Source organism: Mobula birostris, chromosome 4 (assembly GCF_030028105.1).
Source record: "Mobula birostris isolate sMobBir1 chromosome 4, sMobBir1.hap1, whole genome shotgun sequence".
Taxonomy (NCBI): Eukaryota; Metazoa; Chordata; class Chondrichthyes; order Myliobatiformes; family Myliobatidae; genus Mobula; species Mobula birostris.
In genome coordinates, this window is record NC_092373.1 from 109114659 (window position 1) to 109130548 (window position 15890).

Genomic DNA, 15890 nt, shown 5'->3' on the forward strand with positions numbered 1-15890 from the left:
GAACAGTTATTACCTCTCAACCATCAGGCTCTTGAACCAATGTGGATAACTTCACAACTTCACTCACCCCATCACTGCACAGTTTCCACAATCTACGGACTCACTTTCAAGGAGTCTTCATCTCATGGTATCGAAATTTATTGCATACTTATTATTATTACTTCTTTCTTTTTGTGCAATGGTCTTTTGCACACTGGTTGAATGCCCAAGCTGATGCAGTCTTTCATCAACTGTATTATTCTATTATGGATTTATTGAGTATGCCTGCAAGAAAATGAATCTCAGGGTTGTATATGGTGACATGTATAGTATTTACACTGATAATAAAATTTACTTTGAACTTTGTCCTCTTAAATTCATAAGTAATAAAAATACTGTATAGAATTTTTTAATGTTAGGCCAAATTAGAATAAGTGCCTTAAAATACCAAACAGCCAAAGCATCAATAATTGATTAAGTAATATACACTTGGGTAATCAAATCAAATTCATAAATGTTATCCAATAAACTGCTCGTATCTCAAATGCAGTTGAAAATATATTGAGAAATGAGAGTTAACAAATTGAGTTGTGGGATCGTATTAAGAGCTGATGGATTAAAGAGTTGTACACATCAGACACAACCTCAGTGTAGTTTTTCACCAGATTCGGTCATCAAATGCATTCCTTTTCCAATTGCTGTAGCAGCATCAAACATCCAAACAGGATAATACAGTGTGCTTTTCTTGAATTTCTGCAGATCACTTATTAATCACTCAGGGCATCACATATGCACAATATGTGTTACAAATTTTATATAAATATACAGACACGTATAAAGCACACAACAATGCTTCTGCTTGCTTCTCAGAGAAACCAATGAACTGAACTGTGGTCTGAGACATTTACCTTTCACTCTTGAAAAGATTTTTCTGCCATTTCTGAACAACCATTCACCTTCTGCAGATTAAAGGTGATGTTATTGGAACTCACAGTGGCTCTTTTTGCTGGATATGTAAAATAGTCATTTCAGGTTTATTTGGAAACATTCCCTCAACCCTTTCTCCAAATTATTGATGACTACATTGATGCCTCATCCTGCACCCTTACTGAACCTGAAAACGTCATCACTTTTTATTGCTCTCATATTTTCAGGGTGCATCTCTGACACTTCCCTTCCCTTTCTGGACCTTGCTATCTCCATCACAGGGGACAGACCAGTAACTAACACCTTTTAGAAGCCGAGAGTCCTACATCTACCTTGACTGTATATCCTCTCACCCTGCCTCCAGCAAGGACAACCTTCTTTTCTCCAAGTTTCTCAGTTTCTATCATCTGTGCTGTACGAATGGACCATTGCACTTTGGTACTGCTACTGAAATCTGGCTTCCCCACTGCTGTAGTGGATGGAGATCAAAATCACACTTCCTTAACCTCCTGCAAGTTTGCTCTTACCCCCCCCCCCCCCACCAACCAGAGTTCAACTTTCACTTCATTTTAGAACATCTTATCCACATTAACAATCATCAGGTTGAGCGGCAAAGTTGTGAGGACAGGAATTGTAGATGTTTCAACTTGAAGCCCTCTATTATATTTCAGCACCTGCATTCTCTTGCACTCCATCGCATCTTCTGTCTCGGCATTCTGGAATGAATACTTCAAAAAAACTGCTCTCTCGTCATTTCCCATTCTCATGCCCATGTCCCGTTCTCACCCCATTTCCTTAAAGTGCTTTGTTAATGGTCAGTACTCTTGCTCCTCATCACCTAATTTGTCATAATCTGTTTCCATGTAAACACCCCACTCTCCCTAGTTCTTGGGAAGGATTGCTGACTTAAAATGTTCACTTATTTCACTTTCCACTGATACTGTTTGACTAGAAGAGTTCTTCTAGCTTTCAACCCACATAAAAAAGTTGCTGGTGAGTACAGCAGGCTAGGCAGCATCTATAGGAAGAGGTACAGTTGACATTTTGGGCTGAGACCCTTCGTCAGGACTAACTGAAAGAAGAGCTAGTAAGAGATTTGAAAGTGGGAGGGGAGGGGGAGATCCAAAATGATAGGAGAAGACAGGAGGGGGAGGGATGGAGCTAAGAGCTGGACAGGTGATTGGCAAAAGGGATATGAGAGGATCATGGGACAGGAGGCCAAGGGAGAAAGAAAGGGGGAGGGCAGGAGCCCAGAGGATGGGCAAGGGGTATAGTGAGAGGGACAGAGGGAGAAAGAATGTGTGTATATAAATAAATAACGAATGGGGTACGGGGGGGGGCATTAATGGAAGCTAGGGAAGTTAATGTTCATGCCATCAGGTTGGAGGCTACCCAGACGGAATATAAGGTATTCCATCAGGCTGGAGACTTCTCTAACTTCTGTTAGTGCCCCACCTCCCCTTCGTACCCCATCCATTATTCATTTATTTATTATTATCATTATTAATTTTTTTCTCTCTCTCCCCTTTTTCTCCCTCTGTCCCTCTCATTATACTCCTTGCCCATCCTCTGGTTCCCCCCTCCCCTTTTCTTTCTCCCTCGGCCTCCTGTCCCATGATCCTCTCATATCCCTTTTGCCAATCAACTGCCCAGCTCTTGGCTCCATCCCTCCCACTCCTGTCTCCTCCTATCACTTTGGATCTCCTCCTCCCCCTCCCACTTTCAAATCTCTTACTAGCTCTTATTTCAGTTAGTCCTGACGAAGGGTCTCGGTCTGAAACGTTGACTGTACCTCTTCCTATAGATGCTGCCTGGCCTGCTGTGTTCACCAGCAATTTTTATGTGTGTTGCTTGAAATTCCAGCATCTGCAGATTTCCTCGTGTTTGTGTCTTCCAGCATTCCTTTTTTTTTTGTTTCAGATTCCAGATCTGCAGTTATATTTTGTTTTCTCCCAGTCTAATCCCTCTACACCACAAATGGCTCTTCAGATCCAGGACTTCCCTTCAGACTGCCTTGGATCCAAGTTTATTAATGTTACTAAAATAGATATCAACCAAAGTTCTGAGAGGTCTGTCAAAGGATGACATACAAGAAGAGGAAACATGGGGGTTACTAGAAAGAATACTAAAGAAGACCTGGGTGCACTTGTACAAGTTACACAAATACAGAAAGTTATTGGTAAGGCAAAAGGAAAAGTGATCCTTATTGTAAGATATGATCAGCCACAACCTTGATGGAGGAGACTCATTCTCTCATTTTCCCTTTCTCAAACAAGAGAGAATCTTTGTTATACTTGCCTTTGCCATAACTAACAACAGAGCTTTTGGGTAGTCACATCTACAAAAATGCAAACAAAAAATAGTTCCCTTGTGTTTTGCTGTGCTATTATTCTGCTATTTATTCAGTCTATGGCTGATTAGTAACCTACTTCCATGTTGACACAGTTCATAATTACTTCACATTTTGTTTTCGATTCCAGTAACTGCAGTTGTATTCTGTTTTGCCCCAGTCTAATCCTCCTACACCACAAATTGTGTGGTGTAACAAATTGTTCGGGAAACAGAAAAGAGTTTTTGTGGGCAAGAGCAAGATTCCCTGATGGTATGTTACCTTTCAGTTGCCAGGGTCCGGGACATCTTGGATCGATTCCTCAGCATTCTCAAGTGGGAGGGTGAACAGTCAAAGGCTGGGTGCCATGTAGGTACCAGTGACACGGGCAGGATGAGTGACAAGGTTCTGCAAAGGGTGTTCAAGTAGTTAGGTGATAATTTAATTGGCAGGACCTCCAGGGTTGTGACCTCAGTATTGCTACCCAGGCCAAGAGCGAGTGAGGTCAGAACCAGGAAGGTTATACAGCTGAACATGTGGCTAAAGAATTGGTGTGGAAGGAAGGGCATAAAATGTTTAGATCCTTGGGCTCTCTCCAGGGAAGGTGGGACAGTAGAGATAGGAGAGTTTGCAGCTGAACTGGAGAGGGACTAATATCCTAGTGGAGAGGTTTGTTAATGCTGCATGGTGGGACTTAAACTAGAGTTGCAGGGGAATGGGATCAGAGTGCCTGAACAGATAATGGGGAGGTTGTGGAGGCAGATGTTGGTAAGCCCTCAAACAAAATGAGGAATCAAACACTTGAGCATGAATAGTGTAGTAATTAGTGTCCTGAGCTGCATATATTTCAATGCAAGCGATATTGTAGGAAAGGCGGATGAGCTCAGGGCATGGATCAATACCTGGAATTATGGTGTTGTAGCCATTAGTGAGATTTGATTGCAGGAGGGCCAGGAATGGCATCTCAATATTCCAGGGTTCCATTATTTTCAACTTGACAGAGTGGGATGGATTAAAGGAGGAGTGATATGTTACCAGTCAGGGAAAATATCATGGCAGTCCTCAGTCAGGACATACTGGAGAACTTGTCATGTGAGGCATTATGGGTGGAACTGAGAATAAGAAAGGTATGACCACCTTAATTAGAGGAACAAATTTGTCAAGAGATCACAGATGGTTGCAACAAACAAAAGTCTGTCCCGAGCCTTGTGGCCCATCAGGCCAGTGCTTATGCCAGTTTCTGTTAAGTGAAGCAACTGAGAGAACAAGAGTCTCCCCCCCCGCCCCCCCCCCCGGATATTGCGAGGTTAACCCCCAGCATTTGCCGGTACCCATTTTCAGCTGGGTGGACTGGAGCAGTGTGTGGTTAAGTGCCTTGCCCAAAGACACAACATGCTGCCTTGGCCAAGACTCGAACCCATGACCTTCAGATCGTGAGCCCAATGCCCTAGCCACTTGGCCACGCGCCACAAGGTTGCAAAAGTAGGGGATTTTAACTGTCCACATGTGGACTGGGAATCCCATACTGTAAAAGACTAGATGGGATGGAGTTTCAAATGTGTTCAGGAAAGTTTCGTTCATGAGTACGTAGAAGTCCCAACAAGACAGCATGCTATTAGGGAATGAGCAGGGCAGGTGACAGAGGTGTGTTGGGCAACACTTTACACCCAGTGACCACAATGTCATTAGTTTCAAAGTAAATATGCAAAAAGACAGGTCTGGTCCACGGGTTGAGATTCTAAATTGTAGTAAGGCCAATTTTGATGGTATCAGAAAAGTTACCAGGAAAATGGATGAAGGAATATGGATGTTGTCTACATGGACTTTATTAACGCACTTGACAAGGTCACGCATGGGATGCTGTTTAAAAAGGTTCAGTTGCTGGGCATTCAAGATGAGGTAGTAAATTGGATTACGCATTGGCTTTGTGGGAGAAGCCAGAGAGTGGTAGTAGATGGTTGCCTCTCTGATTGGAGGCCTGTGACTTGTGTGCCAAAGGCATCAGTGCTGGGTCCTTTGTTGTTTGTCATCTATATCAATGAACTGGATGATAATGTAGTTAACTGGATCGGCAAATTTGTGGATGACACCAACATCGGGGTGTAGTGAACAGCTTGCAGGGGGAGATTCATCAGCTGGAAAAACAGCAGATGGAATTTAATACAGACAAGTGAGAAGTTTTACACTTTGGTCGGACTAACCAGGGTAGGTCTTACACAGTGAACAGAAGGAATCCTGAGGAGTGTGGTAGAACAACGGGATCTGGGAATTCAGGTCCATAATTGATTGAAAGTGGTGTCACAGGGAGATAGGGTCTTAAAGAAAGCTATAGCGCTTTGGCCTTCATAAATCAATGTATTGAGTATAGGAGATGGGATGCTATGTTGAAGTTGTATAAGAGGTGGACAAGGCCTAACTTGGAGTATTGTGTGCAGTTTTGGTCACTTACCTGCAGGGAAGATGTAAGTAAATTTGAAAGAGTAAAGAGAAAATTTACGAGGATATTGCCAGGTCTAGAGGACCTGAGTTATAAGGAAAGATTGTAATAGGTTAAGACTGTATTCTTTAGAATGTACAGTATTGAAAGGAGATTTGATGGAGGTATACAAAATTATGAGGGTTATCGATAGGGTAAATGCAAGCAGGGTTTTTCCACTGAGGTTGAGTGGAATTACAACCAATAGTCATAGGTTAAGGATGAAAGGTAAAAAGTTTAAGTGGAACATGAGGGGAAACTTCTTCATTCAGAGGGTTGTGGGAGTGTGGAATGAGCTGCCAGTGCAAGTGTTGCATGTCAGCTTGATTTCGACGTTTAAGCAAAGTTTAGATAGGTACATGGGTGGTAGGGATAAGGAGGGCCATGGTCCCGGTGCAGGTCAATGGGAGTAGGCAGTCTATATGGTTTTAGCATGAACTAGACGGACTGAAGGGCCTGTTTCTGTATTGTACTTGTCTATGACTCTATTGTATTTAAAATTAACAATCAATGTGACATCAAATGCCTTATAGATGTTGGTATTTCAAAAAGATATCATTCATCGATAGTGGAAATATTTCTGAGCCACTTTTGATAGTATAGGCTCTAAATGCGAATGCCCAGAAGAAATGAATTTTAGGGTAGTGTATGGTGACATGTATGTACTTCAGTAGTGAATTTACTTTGAATGTAGAATTGCCGCAGTACTAGGCACCCAAACAGTGGAAAGAGCTTTTCTTATCAATTCTATCAGTTCCCCTTAAAATATAAAGAATAAACAATTTGCTGGAGCAACATTTGTGGGAGAAAAGAAACTGCTGACATTTCAGGTTGAAACCCTACACTTGTTCAGACTAAAAGTGTTATTAGTTCCTTTCATCCCACAGACATTGCCTGACCTGCTGAACTCCACCAGCAGCTCTAGATTCCAGCATCTGCAGTCTGCTGTTTCTCTTTAAAATACAGAATGATTTTATTCCATTAACCCCTAAACTGATATATATCTAACTTTATGTTAGGAACTTATGAATATGAGCTGTCACAGTGTTCAAACTTGCTTCATCATCATCAAAATCAGGGCTTATCTCAACACCACGAGAGAATTTGCATATGCTAGAAATCCAACCAACACACTCAAAATGCTGGAGGAACTCAGCAGGCCAGGCAGCATCTATAGAAAAGAGTAAACAGTCAACGTTTTGAGCTGAGACCCTTCATCATGTCTGGAAAAAAAGGTCTTGATCCCTCCCCCCACCTTCTTAAGCTGACTTCTTGTCTTTTTTTCCCAGTCCTGATGAAGGGTCTCAGCCCAAAATGTTGACTATTTACTCTTTATAGATGCTGCCTGGCCTTATGAGTTCCTCCAGCATTTTGTGTGTGTTGCTATCATGGTTTATCATCTATTTCCTGCCCAATCATCATTCCCTCAATTTTCCTGTATTTCAAAACCATATAAACCTCCACGTCACATTTCCTCCATTTCATTCAAAACAGGCTCCAAGTTCACGTCTACCTTATGGGCAGGGAATTCCAAATATGCCCAGTTCTTTAAGTATTCTCCTGATCTCATTCATTCCTCAAAACTCTGTTACGTTCATACAATGCAGTGCACCAACAGGTGATGCTGTTGGAATGCTTTAGTTTTTCTTATTAACAGTATTTTTTTCTTGGATTGACTCATTTTCCTCCTTATCATTCAGAGTGGGCTGCATATTCTTCATTGTAAGCACCACTCTACAATTTACCAGTAGGGGACCTATTTCAAAGGGATGAAGCTGCATAAATTCAGAAGTGCCCTTTTCACCGAAGAGTTAGGTAACCGTGGAAGTTAGCAATTAATATTTCAGTGCTCCGGATAAATGCTGTACAACTTGCATTGTCAGACAAGCTTTCATCCTACTCACAAGTTATTATTATTAAAATTACACCATAGAAAGCAGTACCCGAAGATGCAGAATTTTAAAAATTAGTACAGGGGTTTCAAAATTTGAAAAGGGTATTTTATTATTCAAGGGAATCTTTTAATAGTCAATTCAGCAGCTTTGAGCTCTAAGTTCTCCAGGCTTTTCCGCTGAACACTGGCACTCTGCAGGGCAGCATGCTTAGCCCACTGCTGTTCACACGGCTAGTGCACGACTGCATTACTAGATCCAGTTCAAACCGAATCAAGTTTGCTGATGACACAACGGTGGTTGGCCTCATCAACAATGATGACGAGACAGTGTAAGGAAAGGAGGGAGAGTGGCTGGCAGTGTACATAGTGGACAATCTCACCTGGTCCCTCAACATCACCTCTTTGGTCAAAAAAGCTCATCAGCCTCTCCACTTCCCGAGGAGGTTGAGGCAATTCTTACAGGAGCACCACCAAGAGTGTCCTGACCAACTGCATTCACTGTCTGGTACGGGAATTGCAAGTCCCTACAAAGGATTGCGAAGACTGCTGAGAGGATCATTGTATTCTCTCTTGTACCCATTAGAGATATTTACCAGGAGCACTGTGTACGCAGGGCCATTAGCATTGTTAGTGTTTCCTTCCATTCATCCAACAATCTCACTGACTCTCTATCATTAGGCAGAGGGTACCATAGCACTAGGACAACGATGGTTAGGATGGGAAACAACTGTTTCCCCCAGTCCATAAGACCACTGAATTCGCTACCACCAGCCTGGTCTCATCATGTAAGAGGAGCCAGGTCAGATGAAGGTCAGTTACCTTGCGTTATACCATTTATTTTTTAATTTGTACAGTATACATGCCTTATTACTTGTTAACTTATGTGTGGCAATATTACTTTCTGTATGATGTACAGTATGTGAGACATATACACCTTGGTCTGGAGTAATGTTGTCTCATTTGGGTTATATGTACTTACAGTTGGAGCCGTCAGATGACTGCATTAACTGCAGAACCTTGGTAAGATCACTTCATCATGTAAACTCAATGCTGTATTACAGATATATGGAGAGGTACGATAGGCTTTGAATTATTCCCAACTTCTTTTTCAGCAATGTTTTAACCTCACCAGAAACTATACTTCTATGCCATACAAAAATTCTGCAGCACTTGTGGTGTTAATGTCTGAAAGCTGGACATTTTTTGAGCCATGGTTTTAATTGTGGGAAAGTCTTTATCCGTATGATCTCCTGCTTGTAATACAGAGTATAATCTTTTCCAAACACTTCACAGTGTAGTTTCTATCCTCTATTAACCTGTATTACACACTTAATAGTTCAAAGACATGACATAAAACTAACATATTGTCCTGCATCTCATACGTTAACAATTCAGGGTGAAGAGAAATTCAATTCGGACTATCTTAAGATAAAAGTATTTTATATCAAAACTTCAGGCACAGTGATGCTTGATAGAACAAGAACGTTCAACTTTAGGTTGACTACGTTACCATTGGCTCTAAACTGAGACAGATAATTGCAATTGAAACTCACTACTACTGTCAAAGCTTAGACTGGCACATTGAAATGAAGGCAAAATTGATGCTTTCTTTCTAAATGTACGCAGCTGAGCTCAAGGAGTGGTTCCTTTCTCTTTCGTGTGAGCACCAGATATGACTGATTTTGATGATCTCTTCATAACATTGTAAGGGAATGAAACAAAACCTCGATTTCCCAATCAATGATATTAGATCCCTGTGTACTTGAAGCAGTATTTACCTCATGAATATCGATTATAACGTTTTCTTCTGGTTGTTTGGTACTTCTGACATCCTCTAGAGCGAGAGTGAAGTACACGCCCTTTGGGTCTGACAAGTAGAGATTGTATGTGTCTGTCTGATGCCATTCCTTGACAGCCACAAACACCTGATTTTCATCTGTACTGATGATCTGCATGTCCTAGAAAAAAAAAGATAATTTTGTCTAACCTATCAGAAAAACATCATAATGAAACACATATAACTCATCATCTCCTCAAATATAAAAAGGTTGTTTATATTAATTTAATTAAGACCATTATTTTTACCAGAGAATTTCATTGCTTGATGATTTCTTCTTGTCTAGTGTTTTCTCAGGAGCTACTTATGCAAAGTTACTCCAAATAGCATCATTTGACTGGACCAAAAGGTTGTGCTTCAAGCTTCTGTTGGAGTACCACTGTTGGAGAACCTGACCATCTGGTGAGACTTTAAACACACATTGTACATGACTATTGTCAACTGCATCGCAATCAACGGAGGAAAATCCTGATATGCTTATCAGTATTCACCCAGTTGTTATCCTCTCAATCCCCTCAACCCTTGGAATGGCATAGTAACATAGGGGTGGATCAATGCTTTGCAGCAGTCAGCTGTAAGTTCAGTTCTTGCCACTGTTTGCACATTCTCCCTGTTACTGCTTGGCTTTCCTCTGGGTACTCTAGTTTCCTCTCACATTCCAAAAGATGTATGGGTTAGGGTTAGTGAGTTGTGCGCATGCTATGTTGCCGCTGATAGAGTGGCTCCCAAGCTCAGTTCTTGCTGATTTGATTGGTCGCAAATGATGCAGTTCACTGTATGTATCGATGTACATATGACAAATAAAGCTAATTTTTCTACTTCAAGCATTCTTCCCATAGGCTGAAAAAGAACCTATCACAAGTAACATTGCAACCTCAAATACAGCATGATCTTAATTAAAGAATTTCATATAATAATTTTTTATTTTAATGCTTGGTTCCAAAAGTTTCTGAAATGTTTCTTAAATGGCACAGTAATAAAAGTTTGTTTTCATAACTAGAAATATGTTCTCCAAACAAGCAAGTTTGAAGTTCCATTTTGACTGGTCTAGCCAGTGTTTGGAGACTACTCTATTCCCACTACTGTAAAACACAAAAGGTTATTACCAAATTGAATTATTTTACACATATTCCATTATTTAAGAATTACTGGCAGAGAAATCTGAAAGATTCAAAACAAAATAAAATTTCAAAAGATGATGCCACTACCATCACAGCATAGATTTTGAGTCATATTGCTTTTTAATATTGGTGAGTTTTCTGAATTTGATTGTAGCATGATAATGAATTTAATACAAAAGCAATTGTGCCAAAAATTAACCCAGCTCCTTCACAGTATAGTTTGATCTTGTCCCAACATAATCACTTTGATTGATTTATATTGTTGCTAACAATGCATTCTGACACTTCTTGCCACATGTTTTAGTAGCTGCCAATAATGGTTATGATGTATTTCAGTTTACAGAAAGCCATAAAACAGCACTCACAGCTAAATGTTCCAAATTATTAAGAATATGAATGCTAAGAAATTACAATAAACATAAAAAATACTGCAATAGATATCAAACTCTATTTGTACCAATGGTCTGGCAATAATCAACACTTCCTACAGTATTTCTTTCTCCTGACAGGACAAAGCTCTGTATTTGCCTTGACAGTTGCAACCATGACAACCACATCTGTAACTGGCAATATCTGCCCATGTCAAAAGTGAAAACTGCCTTCGGATGTCTCATCACTGAAGATGATTGCTGGAATTCAGAGGCAGGAGACGTTACACATTGTGAATTGCACAAACAATAACCAAAGCCAGCTAGAAGGAACAGTCCTGACGAAGGGTCTTGGCCTGAAACGTCGACTGTACCTCTTCCTAGAGATGCTGCCTGGCCTGCTGCATTCACCAGCAACTTTGATGTGTGTTGTTAGAAGGAACAGCTAATGTTTCTAATTTTTGTGATCATTGCATGTAACTGATTCTATTTTCTCCACTGTAGGAAAATGTGGTGAAAGGTTTTAATAGGTTGATCAGAAGTCTGGAAGTTAATGCCCGATGGCTCGAGCTTGGAGACTGGAGATGTCTCCTAGAGTTGGAGGACTGGCTGTATGTGTGGTTGGGTGGGACGGAGGAAAGGGTCTTGTTTTGCTGTTGCTGTTTTGTTGCTTGCTGTGTCTGACGTTTCATGTTCTCTGCTATTCTTCTGAGCATTGTGGGGTTGCTATGTTGGTGTTGAAATGTGTGGCCACTGTTGCGGGCCCCCCTAGCACATCCTTGGGTGTGTTGGTTGTTAACTCAAACAGCACATTTCACTGTATGTTTCAATGTACATACGATAAATAAGTAGATCTGAATCTGGAAATCTCTGCATACAGTCAATCAATGGTGGTGATAAAGAAATAATTGTTTTAATGATCTGTACATGAGTTGTTTGGTAGAAAGACAGCTACTTATTTTATATCACTAATCTGAAAGCTGTTTGGGAGCTGTGTTCTAAAACCACTGTTGCTCACACAGAAAAGCCCTTCTCATAATGCAGGTTGGTATGAAGATTTATTGTTTTTACACCACATTGATGAAGGAACCTATATCCAAATCAAGATGTTATTCCAAATGTATCAGATTTGCTAATGCCTTCTTTGATTCAAAGGTGGTTTAAAATGTCCAGAAAATGGTGCATCAATCATTGTTGCTACAGAGCATCCTGAGATTAATTTTAAAAAACACACATGCAATCACTATTCTCTGTGGATCAATAACTCTTTTCTCTGGACAACAACAAGCTGCATGAGTCCTGTAATGGTCGTACAGTCTAGCAGATCGCACGCTACTCTCACATCAGGAAAACTCACTATAGTTACTCTGCAAAGATGAGAAACTTTGGGTCAACAGTAAATGAGCTAGGTACCACAGCAACACACATCAAAGTTGCTGGTGAACGCAGCAGGCCAGGCAGCATCTCTAGGAAGAGGTACAGTCGACGTTTCAGGCCGAGACCCTTCGTCAGGACTGGCACCACAGCCTCACCAAATTTTGGCTTTCTTTAGCATCCGAGGTACTGATATGACATATCTGGTTTCTGTTCACTACTGATGAAATACAATGGTGACGGAATTTGGTGTGGGGAGATGCGCTTAATGCAAAGGACAGATGGTTAGACCTGTTCTATTCAGGAGTGCTGAGTTGAAAGGAGAATGGGAGAATCAAGGAGGCATTGTAAGCAGCAGAAAGACAATAACCATTTTGGGCAAACAGCCTGATTCTCTGCTATAAAATATAACAATTATGTAAATTCTCCCCCTGCCCAGTTGCATGTTACTTTCTGTTATTTGTGAGTACAAAGGTTGCTGGCCATTTAACACCTAAGACTGGACGTTGTTCAATTCTACTGCACACAGGTATGGTCTGTTTTATTAGCTAAGAAGTCGATCATATGGTTGACCATTTTACAACAATCATTACATATCCCCACTTAAAACTGATGAAGTAGCTAAAGATCATTGGCCTTGACATATTGCCCTGAAGTAGTGCTATGCCCGCAATGTCCTACGACTGAGATTGCTGCCTTCCAACAAACAAGCCCCAACTTTGAGCCATGTTCAGAGTTCCAGCCTGTGCTGAGATTTCCTACTGATTTCCATTGATTTCAGCTATTTTGTTGTCATTTGATGACCTATCATAAATGACATTAATGTCAACAGCAGAGAGCTTCAATTTACTGTGGGAATTTAATTTTTGTCCCTGCTGGACTAAGATGCTTAGAGCCAGCTGACTGGAGCAGAATCCATTAATGAACCTGATATTAGTGAATAAGTAACACTGCTTATAGAGCTGAAAATATATTTTGTTGTTTCTCTTATGAAACCAGGCTGATAGGAAAATAATTGGATTCATTCCACATTTCATAGACATTTAGTCCTATTCTGTTTTCCAGTTCTGGCACATTGGGCTTCAGCACGATAAGCATCAGGTTGGAGTTGACAATGCTGTCATCTACCTGCTGAACAGAGCCTACTCCTATTTGAATAAGCAGGGCGGCACTGTGAGGATTGTGTTTTTTTTTTGATTTCTCAAGCACCTTCAGTACCATACAGCCCTCATTGCTGGAGGAAAAGCTCTGGTCAATGCAGCTCAGCACTTCCATTGTATCATGGATAATGGACTACCTAACTGGTAGACCACAGTTTGTGTGACTTCAGAGCTGTATGTCAGATATGGCTATAAGCAGCACTGGGGCCCACAGGGGAATGCACTGGCTCCTCCTGTTTACCCTGAATACCTCAGACTTCGGATACAACACTAAGTCATGTCACCTGCAGAAATTCTCTGATGACACTGCAATAATTAGCTGTATAAAGGGAGGACAGGAGGATGAATCAGGGCCCCAGTGGAGGACTTTGTCAATTGGTGCAAGTTGAATCATCTGTAGCTCAACATCAGTAAGACAAAGGAGATGGTGATGGACTTTAGGAAGAACAAGCCTGCACTGCTCCCTGTTACTATTGATGGTGAGGACATGGATGTGGTGAGGACCTACAGGTACCTGGGGGTGCACCTGGATGACAGACTTGAATGAAGCACCAACACAGAGGCTGTGTACAAGAAGGGCCAGAGTCACCTCTACTTCCTGAGGAGATTGAGGTACTTTGCAGTATACAGGCCTCTCCTTTACATGTTCTACCAGCCCGCTGTCGCCAGTACAATCTTCTATGTGGTGGTGTGCTGGGGCAATGGCATCACAGGTGATACCAACAGGCTCAATAATCTGACTTGAAAGGCTGGCTCTGTTATAGGAGTCAAACTGGACACACAGGTGCCTGTAATAGAACAAAGGACCCTTCGGAAAATCCTGGCAATTCTGGACAATGTTTCTCACCCTCTGCATGCCACCTTGGCTGAACAGAGGAGCACTTTAGCAATAGACTAAGACAACTCTGCTGCTCCAAAGTGCAACATATGAGGTCATTCTACCCTTGGCCATTAGGCTCTATAATGAGTCAACCGATAGCTGGGCAAGTGATGACCCCCTCCTGTTAGACTGTTTAAGGTAACTTATTTTTTATTCTTTCTTACTTCTCTTCTAATATTTGTGTATCTGTGCACTTGTAATGATACTGCGACATTGTAATTTCCCTTGGAATTGATAAGGTATCTATCTATATATTAGAGCCGTAGTTTGTTCTGCATATAGCCACTCTACCCTCGATGACATGCTGAGAGCATCAGTTTAGTTAAAGACAGGTGATAGGCAAGGATGTCAAAAAGTACCATTCACTGAGTACTTCTGGTTAAAGATGGCTATGCATTTCAGTCCAGTCTATAGTATTCAAGTACTAACCTTCATCACTATGGAAGATGTGTATATTCCTTTTACAATGCTTCTTAATTGTGCATTGTCAATTGCAGATGAATGTGATAGACATTTGACCAAACCTGTCAGTTAGATGAGCACTAATTAGGATTTATAGGGCCAGTTCATGCCGTTACCAGGCAGGCTCTTATTTTATAGGAGTACATAGTGCCTTTTTCTGTCAAGATTGTCAGTGTTCATCATTTAACCAAATTTGGACATGTGATTTGACTTTTATGGAGTAATGAGCAATATTCTGGTAGATGAGTTCAAAGGTTATAATGCAATACACACATTCATCTACTGATGGGCCACTGGGTTTCAAGGAAACCCAGTTTTATCTTACTAGGGTTTTTCTTCACTTATACCACAAACCAACAGATCTGATCTCCAGACCAGCCCTAAACAAAACTGCAGTAGGTGCAGGGGGAAGATAAAGTAAGCGCTACCAGACTTTATCCACAGTAAGTGTGGTCTTGTGGCCATGTTCTTCAAAATTTAGCCATGTTGGTTAGTGGCAGTATTACCAAATTACTTTTGATGACAGATTTTGAAGTCCCCAACCAGAGGAATCCTGCTACCACCAAAGAGCATTTTATTCATTCAAAAGTGCATGAATCTTTGGAATTCTCTACCACAGACAGAACCACTGAGTATATTCAAGTTAGTACCGAATTTTTGGTGTTTAGGGAAGTTAAGGGTCACAGGGAATATGCAGGAAATGTACTGCCCTGCACTGTTTTGTGCGCTTTATGTAGTCCTGTGCAGTTTAGTGCAGTTTTTATGTTGTTTTACGTAGTCTAGTGTAGCCTTGTGCTGTCTCACATAGTCTAGTGTAGTTTTGTGTTGCTTCATGTAGCACCAGGGTCCTGGAGGAATGTAGTTTCATTTTTACTGTACCAGCAGCTTATGGTCAAAATAACAACAAACTTGACTTGACCTGCTTGGTGCTGCTATATGGATTTAGCCATATGATTCTGAGACATGAACCAACAATCTGCCACTAGATCTCCAGCACCCAGAGCTGGCATTTCATAACGGCTCTTAGATGAAAGATCACCAACAGCCTTGACTGATGCCCTGATTCGCGTTTTCACTTTAGGT

The 15890-nt window shown here is 41.1% G+C and overlaps 1 protein-coding gene across 3 annotated transcripts in view; it reads right to left on the reverse strand.

Moving 5' to 3' along the window:
* sorcs2 (sortilin-related VPS10 domain containing receptor 2) overlaps positions 1 to 15890 on the reverse strand; it is a 729701-nt gene that overhangs the window by 173106 nt on the left and 540705 nt on the right. For all 3 annotated transcript variants that reach the window (XM_072255908.1, XM_072255907.1, XM_072255909.1), the window contains exon 9: positions 9384 to 9563. In XM_072255908.1, coding sequence (XP_072112009.1) covers positions 9384 to 9563 — 180 coding nt within the window. The remainder of the gene's footprint in view (positions 1 to 9383; positions 9564 to 15890) is intronic.